This window comes from Bison bison, unplaced genomic scaffold (assembly GCF_000754665.1).
Source record: "Bison bison bison isolate TAMUID 2011002044 unplaced genomic scaffold, Bison_UMD1.0 scf7180017864236, whole genome shotgun sequence".
Taxonomy (NCBI): Eukaryota; Metazoa; Chordata; class Mammalia; order Artiodactyla; family Bovidae; genus Bison; species Bison bison.
This window is the reverse complement of record NW_011494808.1, coordinates 2645383-2665514: the sequence shown is the minus strand read 5'-3', so window position 1 is coordinate 2665514 and position 20132 is coordinate 2645383. Positions and strand designations below refer to the sequence as shown.

At 46.6% G+C, this 20132-nt stretch overlaps 1 protein-coding gene across 1 annotated transcript; it reads right to left on the bottom strand.

The window, feature by feature from the left end:
* Positions 1-6: 6 nt before the first annotated feature.
* Positions 7-18151, bottom strand: AP3M2 (adaptor-related protein complex 3, mu 2 subunit). The gene is made up of 9 exons (XM_010846374.1): positions 18026-18151; positions 15989-16326; positions 11272-11443; positions 9872-10009; positions 5039-5124; positions 4660-4793; positions 2611-2818; positions 2221-2365; positions 7-886 (listed from the first exon to the last, which is right to left on the bottom strand). Exons 2-9 carry the CDS (start codon positions 16259-16261, stop codon positions 786-788), a joined length of 1257 nt encoding a protein of 418 aa, XP_010844676.1. The 5' UTR covers positions 16262-16326; positions 18026-18151; the 3' UTR covers positions 7-785.
* Between the last annotated feature and the right edge of the window lie 1981 nt (positions 18152-20132).

Here is a 20132-nt window from a genome sequence, read left to right as displayed (position 1 = left end):
GGAGCTGTTTGGCGAGGGGTGGGTCAAGGAAAGAGGTATTTGAGACCACCGCCCCCCAGGGAGCGGGCGGGGCACCGTCTCACCGGAGAGGGCGGCTCTGCAAGCTGGTGGGAGCGGCGTCCCAGCCTCTGAGGGAAAAGTCTCATCCTGCTGGGGCTTCCATGTCAGCAGGGGGCTCCGATTTAAGAAGCTTCCAGTTTGCTTCTAGAAGTACAGATCTTTATGCTTGTATACAAACAGAGGGCTCAGAAGGAAACTCACTCCACTCCGTTCCTCCCAGCCCCTCCTGGGGGTGGAGATGGGTGCCCCTCTTTCTTCACTTTAATGGGGGTGCACACACTCCATGCCTTCCCCCTGCCTTCCTCTACTAACATTCGTTTCCTTCCAAGTGCGGCTCTAATTCTTTTTCCCCCTGGGGTTAAAAAACAAAAACAAAGAAGTCTTCCCTTGGCTGAAGAAAATTACAGCGGAACAAGTAACAAACGCTGGTCTTTTCCTGGGGTAACCCCGTCACAAAGTTACAAACAGTTCAACACGCAGTCAGGTGCCTCCAGCTGCCTCTGCTCTGAGAACTGGGTTGGAGATGCTGGTGGGTGGGTCCTGCCCCGGCCCCCCGGCGACCCTGTCTCCCTGGATTCGCTCCACGGTGCTGAAGGCTAAGGAAAACGGGAGCCAGTGGGTCCAGGGGGGTCACGGACCTACGAGCCAGGCTGATGGGTTTTACTTCTAGACAGGTTAAGAAATGAAAAAGTGTTCGGGACCGTCTGCTTTGCGAAATTCTCGCTTCAGGTTCGAACTTGGAACTTCCCAGCTTTGGTCATGTACTTTATGCCCTTGAAGGGTTTGTACTTCTCTCCATACATATCCAGACGATTCACTTTGAGGCCTGCAAGGAAGGAAGGTGAGCGTTATTCCAAAGAAGCAGATAGCATAACTGGTTAATTCATGTCAACTCAAAGAGCTTCGAGGGCTGGAGAAAGTTGTAACCGTGTTCCGGAAAATGTGTGTGTGTTCAGTCACTCAGTTGTGTCCAGCTCTTTGGGATGTTACGGATCCTTTGGACCATAGCCCGCCAGGCTCCTCTCTCCATGGGATTCTCCAGGCAAGAATACTGGAGTGGGTTTCCATTTCCTTCTCCAAGAGATCTTTCCAACCCAGGGATCGAACCCGAGTCTCCTGCATCTCCTGTATTGCAGGCCAATTCTTTACCATTCCGCTACCTGGGAACCTACACTTAATTATGTCACTTGAACACAGCTGACAGATTCTTCACCCCTGGAACATAGGCTGAAAATAAAAACCTGCGCCAATAAAAAGCCAGCCAATGAGATCTGTCCCTGTGGTGCAAAGGGCAGAAAGTTATATGCAGGCTGAAACGAGGATAAGAAAAAATAAGACCACTCCAGATTTTTCTCAAAGTTATGGGGTTGAACATATGAATTCATAACAACAAAATTAAGAAATTCATGATCAAATAAAAGTATAACTGAATGAATAAACTAATGATGAAAAGTGATGAATTCTTCAGTGCTTCTTAAATATTCTCACTGGACTAAGAAAAGAACATTTTATACTATTCAGAGCTTTAAAGTTTATTAAGCATTTTAAGATGAAAAGAGCTTATCGTTTAAAGGAATTCTAATCATTTAAACTAGATGTGATCCATTGGTAAAGAAAACAAGAACTTCATATAAAGCTGAAGTCATCTCCTATCCATCTGAAAGGGTCATTCTAAGAATTAAATAAGAAAATAGATGAAAAGAGCTTAAGTTAGTGCCCGGCACGTAGTAGACACCTGCAGAGAGGTAACAAGTCTTGATATCACCCTGGGTGGTAGGGTGTAAACTATAGTTGATAACTCAGGTCAGCAAGCGTCCCACGTGATCACAGCACATGTGAAATCTTCTGAAACTGGGGGAAAGGTGGGGAATTCTCTTCATTCACCAGCTGAGATTGCAGACACATCCCTGTGCTGAAGACCCGGGGTGGCCCAGCCAGCGCCCCCAGGGTGACTCAACGACGGCTCATGAGCACTGCCGTCTCCAGTACTGAGGGAGGGTCACAGACTTCCTCCAGAAATGGGCTGGGAAAGATCTGACTAAAGATCACATATCAGCTAACAAAACCCAACTCTGTGGACAGGGAGCAGCCGGGGGGACTTTGTGACATCACCACCTTGGGCCCCCACCCACCCCCAACCCTGAGCTGGGCGTCACTCACCAGAAATGGCCAGTTGCTGGATCTTAAACTGCAGGTTGATCGTGGGGTTCTCATCCGGTTTGGAAGCTCCGGCCTGGAGACTCATGGTTCCCTTCAAACTTGGGAGCTTCTGGGGATTTATTTTCCCTACATCCCAAGACAGCATCTCCAAAGAGAGAGAAAAGAGGAAGTTTTGGTGGCAACTACACCTGAGACGCCTGAGCTCCCTGTGTTCCTATGACCTCCTGGGGGTTCCCCAGAAGAGAATGCTCCTTGTTACTGTGAATTATCTCGGTGTCCTCAACCACGTCCCTTTCGTCAAGCTCGCCTTTCCACAAGACAGAAAGGGGTGCTGCAGAGCTCCTGCTATTTCAAACACGGGCATCTCGAACCTCCTGTGTATCCTCCTACCTTGGTGACTGGGTCAAACGTGTGTGTCCCCTGAGACGGCGTGAGGCTCATGTTCAGGACGCCTCTGGGCATCTGGCTGGTGACGGTCACCCCCTCTATGGTCTTCCCCATGGTCTGCTTAGGCCCCACCGTTATTTCAAAGCGGCCGAGTGAGCTACTGTCCCGGAAGCTGATGTTATGTTTAACGTACACTGGAATCGCCACCAGGCTGGAAAAGAGAGGAGACAAAAAGCCCACATCGTCAACGTACCGGAAAAACGGCCACTTTTCCCTTTTCTGTTCTGTTGGCAGCTTTCCCTCCCTCACCTCCGTCCTTGTTTTACAGAGTATGCAGAGAAAAACCCTCTAGACGGCTGTGATCGTTTTCTTTCTGTAAATCTAAGATGTTGATTAGTAAGTCAACTAACTCTTCTAACGACTCAGAATGAAATCAACAAAACCAAAGAGCAGACTCGGTGGACTCTGAGGAAAAGGCATGGCAAACAGAAATCACATTTCCGTGTTTTAACGTTTTGCGTGTGACCGACAATTATTTGCACTTGGGAGAGTAACATTCATACCTCATGGGGCTTTTACAAATTCGTGAGAGTGCTTTTAACTTGACTTTGATCCTTACAAAAACCCCTAAGGGATGGGGTCAGCATGACCTGACAGAGAAACTGCAGGCTGATACTACAGTTGTAACCATCCTTGGCATCTGTGGAGCACTACTTCCTGAGGCCAGCATGACCTTACAGGTTTTCCCTCGATTACTCATTTAATCCTCCCCATAAGTATGAGGCAGGCATTGCTTCTGTCCTGATGTCATTAATACTGATGTCCTTATACTTAACCGAGGTTAACCATTCAATAACTTGCCAAGGTCATGTATCATCAGTACTGCAGGTGGGGCTTAAGTACGGGCAGTCTGATTTTAGAGCTTCCGCTCTCAAGCACTCAGATATTTCCCCAAATTATTTATTCCGAATCCCACAGGAAGGCCTCAGTGGCCGAGAGGTCCAAGGCTCTCTTCAATCTACACATCTACTCTATGCTGCTGCTGCTGCTAAGTCACTTCAGTCGTGTCCGACTCTGTGCGACCCCATAGACAGCAGCCCACTAGGCTCCCCGTCCCTGGGATTCTCCAGGCAAGAACATTGGAGTGGGTTGCCATTTCCTTCTCCTATGCATGAAAGTGAAAAGTGAAAGTGAAGTCACTCAGTCGTGTCCAACTCTTAGCGACCCCATGGACTGCAGCCTTCCAGGCTCTTCTGTCCCTGGGATTTTCCAGGCAAGAGTGCTGGAGTGAGGTGCCATTGCCTTCTCCACATCTACTCTATGCCTTCCCCCAAAAGAACTCAGAGTCCATAGTAAAGAGAATGTTCAAGACCCAAAGTCACTGAATTGTATGGTTCTTCAGAGTACCACTCACTACTTTTTTGGGGTAAAAGGGACTGAAATACAGGTGTTCTCAGATTCCAATCTGAGGGAAAAACATTCCTGTTCAGGCACACAATAACAACAAAACTAACAGCAGCAAACGTAATGAGCACTTATTTTGTGCGGAAGCCACTATTTAGAGTTTCTTATTTAATCCTCATAACAAGGCACCTTTATTATTTTCAAGTTACTTATTACTTTACTGTTGATGTTTAGTCGCTCAGTCGTGTCCGACTCTTTTGTGACCCCGTGGGCTGTAGCCTGCCAGGCTGCTCTGTCCATGGGATTTCCCAGGCAAGAATGCTGGAGTGGTGGCCATTTCCTCCTCCAGGGGGATCTTCCGGACCCATGGATTGAACCTGCGTCTCCTGCATTGGCAGGTAGATTCTTGCCCACTGAGCCACCAGGGAAGCCCCTTACTTCATTACATGTTACTTTCACTACTTCAGCTTTCCTAGATAAAGAAAACAGGCACGGGAAAGGAGAAACAACTCACCCGCGGTTACCTGATTAGTTACTAGGTAACTTCAGAGCCTGAGTTCTTCATCGCTGCGGATACTGTTTCCAAACACACACACGTGCACACACGCACACGCACACACTCTGCCCTCAGGTTCGTGAGCTGCTTACTTCTGCGCGCTGACGTGGTAGGACAGCAGGCGGAAGTTGCCGTCTGGGGGGATGAAGGAGAGGATGCGCTCGGACTCCCAGCGCTTGAAGCGGACGCAGGGGTGGAAGCTGACATCGTCCAGCAGCCTGGGGTTCTGGTAACATCAAGCAACAGCCACAGGTGGGAGTTAGAACCACGCGTCTTTCAGGAAAGTAACTTAGGTGCTGCTTTCATGAAAACACACGCACACATTCTGTCGTGACTCGGGGACATTCGAGGCCGCCTGTGAGCTTTGTGGCTGGCCCTGACCATCCCTTCCAGTTCCATCCCCTCCTGCCGCTCTGTCTTTCCAGAAGCATCTAATGTCCCAAGGATTAGATCTCCGGCCCAGGATTTTACCATGAAGGAAAGTGTCAGGTCGGGCATGCCGGTCAGCTTGACGCAGGCGTCGATCACCCCCTGGATCTCGGCCGTGATGGTGGACCCTGAGACGGGATGAGACAGGAAGAAGGTGAGACCCTTTCTGTCCTTCCCAACGAACTTGACTCCTTCCTCCCTCCTTAGCGTTCTCTTCCTCTCCCATCCCATTTCCTTCCTTCCTTCCTCCTCCCCTCCCCTGTTCTTCATTCCTTCCTTCTGTCCATCCATCCATCCGAATCATCTACCCAATCCACCTGTCCTCGAAAACCTTTATCAACTGCACAGCAAGCACAAGACACTCTGATGAAGCAGCAGGGATAAAGACTGGTGAGACTGTTAGCCTGGAGGAGCTCTCAATCTAGTGCCAGAATCACACACAACATCGCTATCTTGACCAATGGTTCGGAACACTGAATTCACATCAGGGACTGCTCTCCCTGCAGGCACCAAGGACTTCCCTTGTGGCTCGGCTGGTAAGGAATCCGCCTGCAACATGGGAGGTCTGGGTTCGATCCCTGGGTTGAGAAGATCCCCTGGAGGAGGGAAAGGCGCCCCACTCTGGTATTCTGGCCTGGAGAATTCCATGGACGGTATATTCACTTCACAGGCCCCCAAGGAGCTCTGATGTCAAATGGAACTGACACGTTGGTCTTCAGTTCACAGGCTCTCTCTCCTGCAGCCTCCTGTGACCACTTCTTTCTTTCAAGTGTTCCTTTCTCCTAACCCCTCCTATTTCCTGGTTTTCCTGCTCTTCTCCTTCTCCTGGTATGATCACACTGAAACTTGTTCATCTTTTCTATTGCTGATGGACATTTGGGACCTTTCCAGTTTGGGGATAATACAAAAAGCTGCTGTGCCTACTTGGTTTTAAAGCCTCATCAGTTACTTTTCTTTCTTTATGCGTCTCAGTCCAGTCATCCTGAGCTATGTAATTTCCCAACAATGTTTCACTCTTCTTAAGAGTGTGTGCACCTGCTTTGCTCCCAGATCCGTGCAGCCTGTACTAACTCCTACTCATTCTACTGATGAAGCATGCCTGAGCTTTATACTTAGGTCTGGGTGGGAGGGGACCTCTCTTTTCCCCTTTCTCGCCCCCTCACTAGACTTTCAGGAAGCTTCCTGCAGCCACAGGCCCCGTCTTCATCACCATCACACACCCACCGCCTGGTGCTCAGCTACAGCACCATGGATTCTCCGTAAGCACTTGCTGGATAAATGAGTTCGCTCATGCGAAGAGAACTTTCTATAAATTTCCTCACTCTAAGGACTCGTAGTCGTGTTAACCTCTCTGAATGGATAGAAGAGACTACGACTCTCTGAATTTTAGTGATTAAACTTCAGGTCTGCGCCGACAACTGAGAGTCAAATACTTCCAAAAGGACATCTCATCAACAAGAGTTCAGTTTGTTACTTTTTCACTTGAGAGGATAAAAACCATTGAAAATGTGAGCCCAGCACAGCTCTACGTCATGTTTTCCCAAGGCTTTTCTTCAGCGTTGTTGAGGTATAGTCAACAAATAAAAGCTGTGTGTTAATACACACACACCCTGTGAAGTGATCACCATGATGAAGCTGACCAACACGTCCATTACCTCACACGGTTAGTTGGGATTTTGTGGTGAGAGCCCTTAAAATTTTCCCTTTTAGTAAATTTCAAGTAGACAATATACTTGTGAGGTGACACATGTGATAATTTAACTAGCTGGGGTGGGGGGGAATCCTTTCACAACCTACATGTAGATCAAATCACCATAATGAACATTCCGAATACCTTACACGTTTCTCAATTACACTCAATAACATGGAAAAGAAAGTAGACTGTGGTAGTCCCCGTGCTGCGTGGTGAATCTCCACAACTTCTTCATCGTGCAGAACTGAAGCTTGGCACCTTTCACCAACCTCTCCCCATTCCCATCCTCCCCACTCCTGGTAACCACCTTCTACTCTGCTTCTGCGGACCTGACTGCTGCAGACTCCACATATAAGGGGAGCCCGGCACTGGTCCGTATCAGGTTTTTCTATGTGCGGTCACGCCACGTTTGTCCTTCTGTGTCCGGCTTCCTTCACCCAGCATCACGTCCCCCAGGTTCACCGGTGTTTTCACGGATGGTAGGATTTACTTCTTCATATGGCTGAGTAACGTTCCTGTGTGTGAGGGTGTCTGCCGCACGTCTTCTTTATCCATCAGCCATCAACAGACACTTGGTTTGTTCCCACATCTTGGCTGCTGCCACCAATGCCGCTGTGAACACAGGGGTGCAGACGCCTCTTTGAGATGCTAACTCCATTTCCTTTGGATCTAGACCCAGGAGTGGGACTGCTGGATCATTAGGGAGTTTCAGTTTCTTGAGGCGCCTCCGTACTGCTTCCACAGCGGCTGCACCAACTTACATTTCCCCCAGCAAGTGCAAAGGGTTCCCCTTTCTCCACATCATTGCCAATGCCTGCTGCATCTTTTGTCTTCTTGATATGAGGTGCGAGTGATACCTCACTGTGGTTCTGACTTGCTTTTCCCGGATGACACTGAGCACCTTTTCATTTACCTGCTGGCCATTCGTACGGCTTTTCTGAAGTATGTCTCTTCGGATCCTCTGCCAAGTCACTTCACTTGTGTCCAACTCTTTGCGACCCCAAGGACTGTAGCCCACCAGGCTCCTCTGTCCATGGGGATTCTCCAGGCAAGAACACTGGAGTGGGTGGCCACGTCCTTCTCCAGGGGGTCTTCCCAACCCAGGGACTGAGCCCACATCTCTCAAGTCTCTCCTGCAGTGGCAGGCAGGCTCTTTACCCAACCCAGGGACTGAACCCACATCTCTCAAGTCTCTCCTGCAGTGGCAGGCAGGCTCTTTACCCAACCCAGGGACTGAACCCACATCTCTCAAGTCTCTCCTGCAGTGGCAGGCAGGCTCTTTACCCAACCCAGGGACTGAACCCACATCTCTCAAGTCTCTCCTGCAGTGGCAGGCAGGCTCTTTACCCAACCCAGGGACTGAACCCACATCTCTCAAGTCTCTCCTGCAGTGGCAGGCAGGCTCTTTACCCAACCCAGGGACTGAACCCACATCTCTCAAGTCTCTCCTGCAGTGGCAGGCAGGCTCTTTACCCAACCCAGGGACTGAACCCACATCTCTCAAGTCTCTCCTGCATTGGCAGGCAGGCTCTTTACCACTAGTGCTGCTTTCAGATCCTATGCCCACTTTTTTAGTCAGATTATCTGGCTGTTTGTTTTTTTTTTTTTGCTATTGAATTGTATAAGTTTCTCACATATTTTGGATATCAACCTCTTATCAGATATATGGTTTGCATACATTTCCTCTCATTTGCAGGCTGTCTTTTTCCTCTGACTGGTTCCTTTCTTGTATGGAGGCTTTTATTTTGATACAATCCTATTGGTCTAATTTTCCTTTTGAAGCCTTTGCTTTGGTATCATATCTTGAAAAAAAAAAAAAAACCACTGCCCAGACCAGTGTCAAGAAGCTCTGTTCCTGTTTTCTACTAGTAGGTTTATGGTTTCCAGGTCTTACATTTAGGTCCTTAAAACATTGTGAGTTGGATTTTGTGTGTGGTGTGAGATTAAGGGTGATTTTATTCTTCTACACGTGAACATCCAGTTTTTCCAACACCACCCCCTGCAGAGACTAGCCTTTCCCCATCGCATGTTCTTGGCACGCTTGTTGAAGACCAGTTGACAGATTTATTGCTGAGCCTTCTATTCTGCTTCACTGGTGTATATGTCTATTTTTATGACCTTACCGTACAGTTGTTTAATATTTGTTTTTAGTTTTGGCTGCACTGGGTCTTCACTGCTGCATGCAGGCTTTCTCCAGTTGTGGCAAGCAGAGGCTTCTCTCCAGTTACAGTGCATGGGCTTCTCATACAGCGGCTTCTCCTGTTGTGCAGCGCAGGCTCCAGGCACACAGGCTTCAGTACTTGTGGCACCGGGGCTCAGTAGTTGTGGCTTGAGGGCTTAGCTCTCCTCAGCAAGTGGGACCTTCCGGGACTAAAGACTGAACCCGTGTCCCCTGCATTGGCAGGTGGATTCTTAACTGCTGGACCACTAGGAAGTCCACCTTACAGTTCTGATTACCATAAGTTTATAATATATTTTGAAATCTAGAATTGTGAAGTCTCCAGGTTTATTCTTGCTCAAGACTGCTTTGGCGATTTGAGGTTTTTGTGGTTCCATACGAGTTTTGTTTTTTCTATTTCTATAAAGAATACCATTGAGAGACTAATGCGGATAGCATTTGGGATTCTGATGAGGATGTCTTTGGATATTTCAAACATTTTAACAACACCGATTCTCCCAATCCATGAAAATATAGCATCTTCCCATTTATTTGCTCTTTATTTCCTCCATCAACGCTTTGTAATTTTCAGGGTGTAAGTTTCTTTGGTTCAGTTTATTCCTAAGTATTTTATTCTTTTTGTTGCTACTGTAAATGGGATTGTTTTCTCAGTTCCCTTTTTGGATAGTTTGTTGTTTGTGTACAGAAACATCACCGTACAAGGTCAGTGTACAAAACGCTGTGCAAGTTTGTGTACAGAAACATACTGATTTTGTATCCTGCAACTATATTACATTTATTAGTTCTCACAGTGTTAGGCTGGAGTCTTTAGAGTTCCTACATGTACGATCACATCATCTATATCATGACATTTCAGTCCAGTTCTAATACACAATGCTTGACACAAAGTAGACTCTAAGTTAAATAAATGGCCTTAAATGGGGGACAATTCTGATAATGAGCGAGCACTGTCTGAAGGGGGCCTCTATTTTCACAGTTCTGTAAACAGGCTGCAAGCACCCACCTGATTTGTCAATGATGGCATCAATCTCTTCAATCACATCAAAATAGGCCTCATTGTTGGTGTATTTCACCCCCGTTCGTCGCCAAGGTACCACGGACAGCTGCCCAGTGGGCAGCTGGTCGCCCACGTTGGTGCTTCCTGAGACAATGAATATTGTAATTAGATGAAACCAATCACCTAATAACCAGAGAGCACATCCCTAAAAGTTCCTATGCATCCACTATTTACATGCTTACTTGAAGAAGTTTTCCAAAATAAAGATTATAGTTTTCCCAAATTCCATCTTGGTAAACTAGTCCATTTAAAACACTTGTCCCCAGTTGGTGTGCCTCCTCAGGAAGAATACAGGTAAAAAAGTTACCTGAGAAACAGATAGCATATTATTTTGGTTTTGAAAGTAACCTGAACTCGGTCTCTCAAATTCCCCAATGGCTTGCAGCTTAAATAATGCATTGGGTTTCAGTAGGGATGGTAATCCACATATTGATATAAAAATTTCATGGGTAAAAACCGTATTCTAACTTGTTTTAAAAAATTCCACCTGTCCATACATTATCCATCTCACTAAAGAAGATAAAAATACATATATACACTGTATGTTAAAAGTGATTATGAGCTTATTTCATGTTCTCTGTGCTTTTCTGTATTTCTGACCTTCTACAATAATCATGTGCTGCTTCTATAATCAGGACAAAACCTGATGATTATTAAAGATTCGGTTATTTTATTTTTCGGCTGTGGTGGGCCTTCCTTGCCGTGCGTGGGCTTCTCACTGCAATGGCTTCTGTTGCAGAGCACAGGCTCTAGGCCACGCAGGCTCTAGGCACGCAGGCTCTAGGCACGCAGGCTCTAGGCCACGCAGGCTCTAGGCCACGCAGGCTCTAGGCACGCAGGCTCTAGGCCACGCAGGCTCTAGGCACGCAGGCTCTAGGGCACGCAGGTTCTAGGCACGCAGGCTCTAGGCACGCAGGTTCTAGGGCACGCAGTCTCTAGGCCACGCAGGCTCTAGGCCACGCAGGTTCTAGGGCACGCAGGCTCTAGGCACGCAGGCACAGCAGAACTGGTGCATGGTCTTAGTTGTTCGGTGGCACGTGGAATCTTCCCAGACCAGGGGTCTAACCGGTGTCCCTTGCATTGCAAGGCACATTTAAAACCACTGGACCATAATAGAAGCCCAGGGAAAATTCCTTTTAAAAGGAGAACAGTTTATTCTGTCATTGAAATCAGAATATTTTCTACACACACACAAGTTTTATTTCAGGTTATACTAAAGACTACAAAGAACGAAATGAAAGCACCTGGACATTTGAGATCCCCAAAACAAGCACTCAAAACAAGGCACAGCAGAGGACTAAGCCACACGCAGGATGGCGGCCGCCTCCCGCGGGGCCCCTCCGTACCTGTGATGGTGTTGACAACGGTTCGAAGGATGGTGGGCGGCTTTATCAGTTCTTTGAGGATGTTCGACTCGGTAGCCAGTGGAAACCCATTGTCCAGCATCTCTTCCAGCACCTCATAAACCACAACCACATTGTCTTTTATCACTGGCTCCGAACAGACTCCAAAATAATCCTGATGAAGACACAATACATACATTTATCACTCAAGAGACTGTGATGGTGAAGGAACGCGCCCAGAGATTATCAAGTAATGTCCACCTGTGTTCACGCAGCGTTTCTGGGACCTTCTTCTACAATAAGGGGATGAAGCATAACCCTGGTTCTCTTAGGCAGCCCAGTTTGGTGGAAAGAAAACTAGACTAGATTATAACGCAAGTATCATTAATAACTTCTTTCATATACTAAAGTGAGTCATTTAATCCCTTTGGGTTAGTTTCTTCAACTAATATGAAGAATACAAAACTGAGTCTAGACTATTACGTGGTTTTGAACATGAATTTGAATGAACTATGTGAAATAATAATATCTGATACAATATATCCTGGACCCCCAAATTTTTAACTCTTACTGTTGTGCTATTCCTCAACATTCATGGAGCAAAAAAGAACTGAGAGAAATGAAATGAGGGGTGTGAGCTAGCACACCAGAAAATCTCTTTGGATCATCCTTTTTCTAAGATGCTAGGATTCTAATAACACTTTGTCCCTTTATTAAGAAAGGCTAAACTTAGACACTAAATTATGTGGGTTGTGGGGAAAGCACTGAATTCCAAATCAGAAGGCCTGGGTAATAATCTTAATTGTCACCTACTAGATTAATTCATGGTAACTAATTAGGTCTCGATGTCTCTAATAGTATAATCTGGATAATACCATGCATGGACGCACAGGGTTGTAAGAACTAAGCATGACGGATTAAATGAGAACATGTATGAAAGTGCTTTGTAAACTATAAAGCGCCATATAAACTGTGATGCACCATGATGAAATGATGCAGAGAGAAAGGCCTGTAGGCACCTGGCGTGCCCTTCTTGACAATGTCCGTGCTTCTGCTGCTGGGCCGTTCAGATGGTCAGACAGTCCTCAAGAATTCATCCATTGATGGGAAATGCACCCCTTTTGAGAAAGTCCATTCTATTCATGGGCAGTGCTGATCCTTAGAAAGTCCTTTCTTTGGCTAAACTGAAACCTGCTTCCTAGATATGCCTTACAGAACAAGGCTGTATAACAGCCCCACAGAGATCAGAGGGCCAGGACAACATTTGCCTTCAATTCTTCTTCTCAGGGCCAAACTCCCTGTTTGGTCCTGCTACTGGTCATGCTACGGTAAGGCCTCTAGATTGTTTAACTTTCTTGCCATTTCTTTGGATTTTTCCTAATTTTCTAATAGTCTCCTCAAATGATGACATCCAGAACTGAACACAGACTCCAGAGGTGACCTAAATTACGTCAGGATGATGTCAACCCTCAGACACATTCCAATATCCAAGAGCACTTAGGAGTCAGGAATGTGAATTACATCAGGACGATGTCAACTCTCAGACACATTCCAATACCCAAGAGCACCTAGGAGTCAGGAACGTGTTTCTAAAACAAAAAGATTTTTTCTTTAAAAAATGAAGATTGGAGGAGGAAAAAAAGCTACACATTTCCTTCTCGTGAGTGATTTCATTTTGAAAAATAAAACTCCTCATTGGAGAAAAGGGAATCCTCCTACATTGTCAGTGAGAATGCAAAATTGGTATAGCCACTACAGAGAACAGTATGGAGGTTCCTTAAAAAGTAAAAATAGAACTACCATATGATCCAGCAATCCCATTCCTGGGCATATACCCAAACAGAACTGTAATTCAAAAAGATACACGCACCCCTATGTTTATAGCAGCACCATCCACAATGGTCGATACATGGAAGCAACCTAAGTGTCCATCAGCAGATGACCGGATAAAGATGTGGTGCATCTATACAATGGAATACCACTGGGGCATAAAAAAGAATAGAATAAGGCCATTTGCAGCCACATGGATAGACCCAGACCTTATCATACTAAGTGAAATAAGTCAGTCAGAGAAAGACAAATATCGTATATCACTTCTATTGGAGAAGGAAACGGCAACCTGCTCCAGTATTCTTGCCTGGAGAATCCCATGGAGAGAGGAGCCTGGCAGATTACAGCCCATGAGGTTGCAAGAGTCGGACACAACTTAGTGACTAAACCATCACTTATATGTGGAATCTAAAATACAGCACAAAGGAACTTATCTACGAAGCAGAAACAGATTCACAGACGTAGAGAACAGACTTGTGGTTGCCAAGGGGGAGGTGAGGTGCGAGAGAGATGGATTGGGAGGAGGTTGGGATCAGCAGATACAAACTACTATATGGAGAATGGATAAACAACACGGCCCTACTGTAGCCCAGGGAACTAATAATATAGTCAATATTCTGTGATAAACCATAGTGGAAAACTATGGAAAATGTGCATATACATACATATATATATATAAAACTGAATCACTTTGCTATACAACAGAAATTAACATGACACTGCAAATCAACTATACATCAATAAAATAAATTTTTAAAAACACCTCCCTTGCTTTCCTAATCAGGGAGAATGTGATTTTATTAATCAGCAGCTGGAAGGGGACAGTGCTACAGCAACGCGTGTGCACTTCCACAGCAGGGGCTCCTCCGTCACAGCCCAGCACCAGAGAAAGAACAGAAGCCAGAGAACACACATCACATAAGACATTCAAATCAGGATGCGTCCATTTAAAGACTTCTAACAAATTCTTCCAAACTGGCAAGCTGTGAAGTCCCAGCCTTCTAAAGCAGCCACTTCACTGTTTACCCCGATTCCTCTGTGGTTCCAAGTAGATTAAACAACTTTCTTTACTTCCTCTCTTGTAATAAGTTACATAACGTCACTATGGAGATACGGAGCGACGGTTAATGGGGTGAAATATCCCGTGTGGAAATCCTAACAAGGCCCAGGCTTGAGCAGCTGAAGATCATAACTGCTGGGTTCTTCTGCTTCTTCCACATACTGGGGTTTATAATTCTCAGGTTCTCACCGTGAGAAGGAGCTGATATGCCACTAAGAGTACTACCAGAAAGACTGTGGGGGGAAAACTTAAACATATGCTCATTCTTTGGAGATGAAAGCTGTTCCAAACATGTGACATATATTTATAAGAGCAAATGAAAGGACTCTTTTTGACTTGCTTTTTAATGTGTATCAGAAGGTCTGGGTCCTCCTTCTCCTCTCCAATCCCACAATGTCTGTATTCATGTGACTAATTCCGGACTTCACATGACACAGAAGTTAAACCAGAGGACCCTTGATTCTCATGTATCGTTGAGTTATGCAGATAACCACAACCATGAGAGGTGGAGCAATCTTTTAGGGAGAGGATGCCACTGTCTGGATCCAGAGTCTAGGCTGCCTGAAATCCTGTCCCATAACAGATGCTGACATCCTGGTACGACCAGCCCCCCGTGCCCCCAAGATCTCCAAATCTATTCCTGAAGGAAAAACTCCAGGTGAAAACTACATCTTGGAAAATGTATCCCTTAAATTTTACAGAAGTCCTAAGCTTGCAACAAGGTCCGTCTCTGGTACTCATATGCTGTGGATGAGCACAAACTCAAGCTGAAGGATGGGTTCCCAAATTAGCCTACCAGGGAGAATTAAACAAGCATTATTTAGGTTCTTCTAGTTTAAAAAAATGTATCTTTCCACACGCATCAGTTTTTGATGCAACTCAAAGCAATGCTGTTAACAATGGTTAACATCAAGTCTGCCATAAAAATAAAAAAATCAAGCCTCTTCTTTGGGGTTGGTCTGTTCCCACATCTCGGGAGTATACTATCTCAGCTGTCGGTTTAATAAAAGTTCTGTCTTCTTGAGCTGTCACTGAGCTGAAACTAGTCTGTTGTTTCAGATCCTTGCTATGACAAGACAAGAGCTGAGAAATCCTGCCTGCTTGAGCTATAATTAACCCGCCATTCCAAATCTTTGTTATGATGAGATAAGAACCAAGGGAGAGAAATAAACCGACCTGACAAAAGCCTTTAAAAAAACTGAAACTCCTTAGCTTTGTGAACAAAATGTAGGACAATTCCCGTCTCTAGAACTGAAATGACTTCATACAGTCATACTAAGTAGAGTGGCTTTCTTAGGCCACAGGTTCAAAACTGTATAGTCTGTCATTCAAGATACAACCCATTCAATAAACAGAAACAAGAATCTTATCAGATGGGAGAGGAAGTGAGCAATGTCAGAGTTGTGATTTCTTTTTTAGTTCCTTAAAGTGAATGCTGCTCAGTTATGTGCGACTCTTTGCAACCCCATGGACCAAACAGTCCATGGAATTCTCCAGGCCAGAATACTGGAGTGGGGAGCCTCTCCCTTCTCCAGGGGATCTTCCCAACCCAGGGATTGAACCCAGGTCTCCTGCATTGCAGGCAGATTCTTTACCAGCTGAGCCACAAGGGAAGCCCAAGAATACCGGAGTGGGTAGCCTATCCCTTCTCCAGGGGATCTTCCCGACCCAAGAATCGAACCGGGGCCTCCTGTGTTGCAGGCAGATTCTTTACCAACTGAGCTATCAAGGAAGCCCTTTTAGTTCCTTAACTGAGGCTGAAAACCATGGAAACAAAGCTACAAAGACACTTCATAAGGTCCACGGATGAACCTCCTCACATTCACGCACCTGAAACGTGTCCACCACCCGGTGGAGGAACTCGATGACAAACAGAGGCGGCACCTCCGTCTGGATCACAGCCACAAAAAAGATCTTGTGACGGTAAACACTTAAGAGATAGTGGTGCGGGGTGGGGATAACCGGAGGGACGTTCTCGGCCTCCGTCGCTCGCTCTTGTGCCTCGAAAAAGTAATCACAAACGGAACGGCTAACCACACTCTTCCAGTGTTTCTCCAGGAAAATATCCCCAGAGGAGTTGATCAAGAAAAGACTGTGAATCATGGTGGAGACTGTCAGTGAGCGAAGAGAGTCTTTTTCAGTCTGAAAGCCTCGGCAAATGCTCAGCCCTAAAAAAATAAGAGAAGCTATGGTAAACTGCAGTCAACCAAAGCCCCCTCCACATCCGTCCAGCAGCCCAAGCTTTCCTACCCATCTTTTAAGACTAGATTCAATCTTCCAACACTGCAGGAGTCAGAAGTGTCCCTCCCTAGGATCCCCAAGGGTAATTAACAGCCATCTCATTTGTCAGTTAATTATACACTGTACAGTTATCTTTAATACTGCCTGAATCATATTCATTTAAAATTCGACTTAATTTTTGAGTGTCTACTTTCTCAAGTGGACTAGGAGCTCCTGGAGAAAAAGAGACCTTGTCTCATGTTTCTGCTGCCTCCTTGCACAGCACCATCTCCTTGCATACAAGAAGGCTTCAAAGAACACGGAGGTGTTCCCTATATGTGGCAACAACTCACATATAAGAAATGGTTATGTTTGCATCATCTCATTTGGTAGCCATTGGCCAAACGGGGCCATTGAGCATCTGAAACGTGGCTAGTCCAAACTGAGATGTGAATAGAAGACACACACCAGATTTTGAAGGCTTTATATGGAAAAGCATTGTGTTTAAAGACTGACTCACCGACTTAGACAATAAACTTAGGGTTGTTGGCGGGAACAGGTTGGGGAAAGGACAGGGAGTTTGGGGTGGAGACTGTACACACTGCTATATTTAAAATGGATAACCAACAAGGACCTACTATATAGTACATGGAACTCTGCTCAATGTTATGTGGCAGCCCGGTTGGGAGGGGAGTTTGGGGGAGAATGGAAACGTGTATATGTATGGCTGAGACCCTTCCCTGTTCACCTGAAACTGTCACAACATTGTTAATTAGCTATACTCAATACAAAAGAATTTTTTTAAATTTCAGTTTACCAATAATTTAATATCAATTAATTAAATCAATTACTAATATTAACTTATAAATTTATTTAATATTGATATTTTGGATATACTGCATAAATATAAGCTATAACATTCTAATGTGGTTAGTAGAACATGTAAAATTACATAGTATATGGGTCCCTGCCTATTTCTACTGGACAGCGCTGATCACGGAATGGAGCTGTCCTGTGGTCTTTATTTACTCGGTCAGACCCCATTCTCTTAAGTCCTTGTTAAGCACAAAGCTCTATATTAGATGCCTTTAAAAAAATCCCTCTGGGGGATCCCCCAGGTCCCTCAGGCGGCGGCATCTCTAATGCCAGTCACCGGAACGAGGCGGCCACGCTGGACCCCAGCTGTGGCCACTCGGCGAACTGGTCCAGGTGGTCAAACTGCAAAGGCCTGCTGTTAACCAAGAGCCGCAGGGCGAGCTTAATCCCTCTGCCCGCGACAGGCCGGCGGGAGGGAGGGGACGGCGGGGAGCCAGGCTGTGGGGGCGCATAGGCTGCTGGCCAAAGCGGGTTATTTTTGCTCGGGTCGAGGGGAGGATAGAGGCCGCTTGGAGCCCGGGTGTCCACGGGCTGCACGATCCAAGGCTGAGAAGGGTCGCCCGTCCGCGCACCTGCGTCTCCACGGCAACACGGTCTCCTCCTCCCCGACCCCTCCGGCCGGAGTGGCCACCACCCCAGTCCGGGACGCGGCCCCTCGCATCTCCCCGCAGCACCACGCAGCTCCGAGGGTCGCTCCGGCCGCATCCCGTGACCCCGCGCCCCCGCCACGCGCCCAGCCCCACCCCGACCTGGGCGGTCCGCGCTCCTTACCCCGCTAGCTCTTCGCGGAGCCCACCTTGCGGCCGCGCGGACAGGCCCCGCCCCCGGGCGCCCCCAGCCCGCCCGCGACCCACGTCTGAAGGCTGCCGATTGGGCCTCGTCCTCCGCTCTGATTGACCGCGGGCCGCCGCTCGCCCTGTTCTCGGGCTCGAGCCCCCGATTGGCCCTGGCTCACGCTCCGTTAACCTCTGATTGGTGCCGCTCCGGGGCTCTGAGCCCTGATTGGCTGTCGCGAACCGCCTGCGGCCCGCCCGGCTCCACCTGGTCACCCAGTCACAAAAGGCCCCAGAGCGCTGCGAAGCCACCTGCGTAACCGCGGGATACGCCAGGAAGAGGATGCGGAGAAAGTGACTTCCAGGGCACGACTTACGGAACAGCATATCATAGATGATAAGTCGAGAGCAGCAATAACTGCTCTCTACCTAGCAATAACTGGTCTCCGTTAAACAAGTGCGTTTAAAAAGAAACGTGATGCCTTTTCACTTACGTACCTTGAGTAAAGGAGATGTGATTGGCTGTGCAACGCCGTGTCCAGAGCTCTGGAGCTGAATCCAGAAGGCCTCTTCCAGCCCTAGCTGAACCGCCACCTGCCCGACCTTGGGCAAGGCCCTTCACCTTTCAGAGTCCCAGTTCCCAGATCTGAAAATGTGAGGGTTGGGCAGTTCTTTCTCCAAATTGCATTGGATCTCTGATGATTTAAGTTTGGCTTCCCCAGAAAAGCATGCAATGGAAGTCAAAAGATTCAAGTTCAGTTAAACGAAAACTTACTTGTTATGCGGGATGGGATGTGGAAAGGGTTTGCCGTGGCGCCTGAACATTGGATATATTCAATAAGATGGTCAACTGTGGTGATGATGGTTGTGATCTGAACGAGGAAGGAGTTGCCCTGCCGCTGCTTTGGTTTTCACTTTGAGTGGCAACTTCTGACGTGGGCCCATGATAAATGTTTATTGAAGGTGATGTGGGTTGTTCTTTGCAATACTTGCTAAGGGCAGATATTTGGCTAATTTTGAACTAAACAGGAGAGAAAATCCCAACTCAAAATGGCTGTGTGATGAGGAGTCCTATTAGGTTATGGCCTCTGGTGCCAGAGTGCCTGGGTTTGAATCCTGCTCCAACATTTATCAGCTATGTCCTTGAGAAGGTAGCTTAACTTCTCCAAACTTCAACTTGCTTACTTCTCAAAAAAAGACAGTAATAGTACCTACCTCAGTAAGTTGTGGGGATTCAATTAGAAAAGTGTTAGCAATGGTTACTAGTTAGGAAGCTGCACAAGATACAGTTCCACACAGTCGTTAAGCAGCGTGTATGTTTCATGTGCAGAGCTGCTGTCACTGCTGCAGGCGTTTCTCACTCTTTCACTGAACTAATGTTTGCTAAGAGCCTCCCATGTATCAAGCCCCATGTCTGGGAAGGTGCAGTGAGCAACATTACAGGCCCAGTCTCTTGTCAGAGAGCCTAGCTGGAAAAACAAATGAGAAGCAATTACAAAAGGCTGTGGGGCTTCCCTGCTGGTCCAGTGGTTAAGAATCTGCCATGCAATGCAGGGGACGCGGGTTCGATCCCTGAGAACTAGGATCCCACGTGCCATAGAGCAACTAAGCCCTCAAGAAGCAACTGACGACACATGTTCTGGAGCCTGTATGCCACAACTAAAGAGCCTGTGTGATGCTGTGAAGATCTCACGTGCTGCAACTAAGATCCAATACAGCCAAGTAAATATTGAAAAACAAATGAAAGATTTAAACAAATGAAAAAAACGGTGTGATGAGCTAGGAGCACGTGGGGAACAGGCATTGCTGGTGGAGGGAATAGACTTAGAGCCAGGGAAATCCATCTAAACTAACACTTGAAAAATAAATACTGACGGATTCCATCAAGGTGGAAGAGCAGAGAAGAGTACATGTGGAAAGCTCTAGAGACGAGAGAGTTAGCTTTAGCTGAGTTGGAATGGGATAAAGAGTGCAGGTTTTTTTTTCTTAAATGAGATTAGTGGGTAAGTAAGAGCCAAGTGGCTGTGAGTTTTGTAATAATTGTTTGCTTTTATTTAGTTTCTTGAAGTACAGTTGATTTACAGTGTTGTGTAAATTCCCTCTGT

Bases quoted from the DNA above. Each gene is read 5' to 3' on its own strand.
- AP3M2 (XM_010846374.1), bottom strand. From the start codon at position 16,261: ATGATTCACAGTCTTTTCTTGATCAACTCCTCTGGGGATATTTTCCTG. The intron at 10,010-11,271 runs GTACGGAGGGGC...TCATTGTCTCAG, and splicing joins CGTTGTCAACACCATCACAG to GAAGCACCAACGTGGGCGAC. The intron at 5,125-9,871 runs GTGGGTGCTTGC...ATCCCGTCTCAG, and splicing joins TGCCATCATTGACAAATCAG to GGTCCACCATCACGGCCGAG.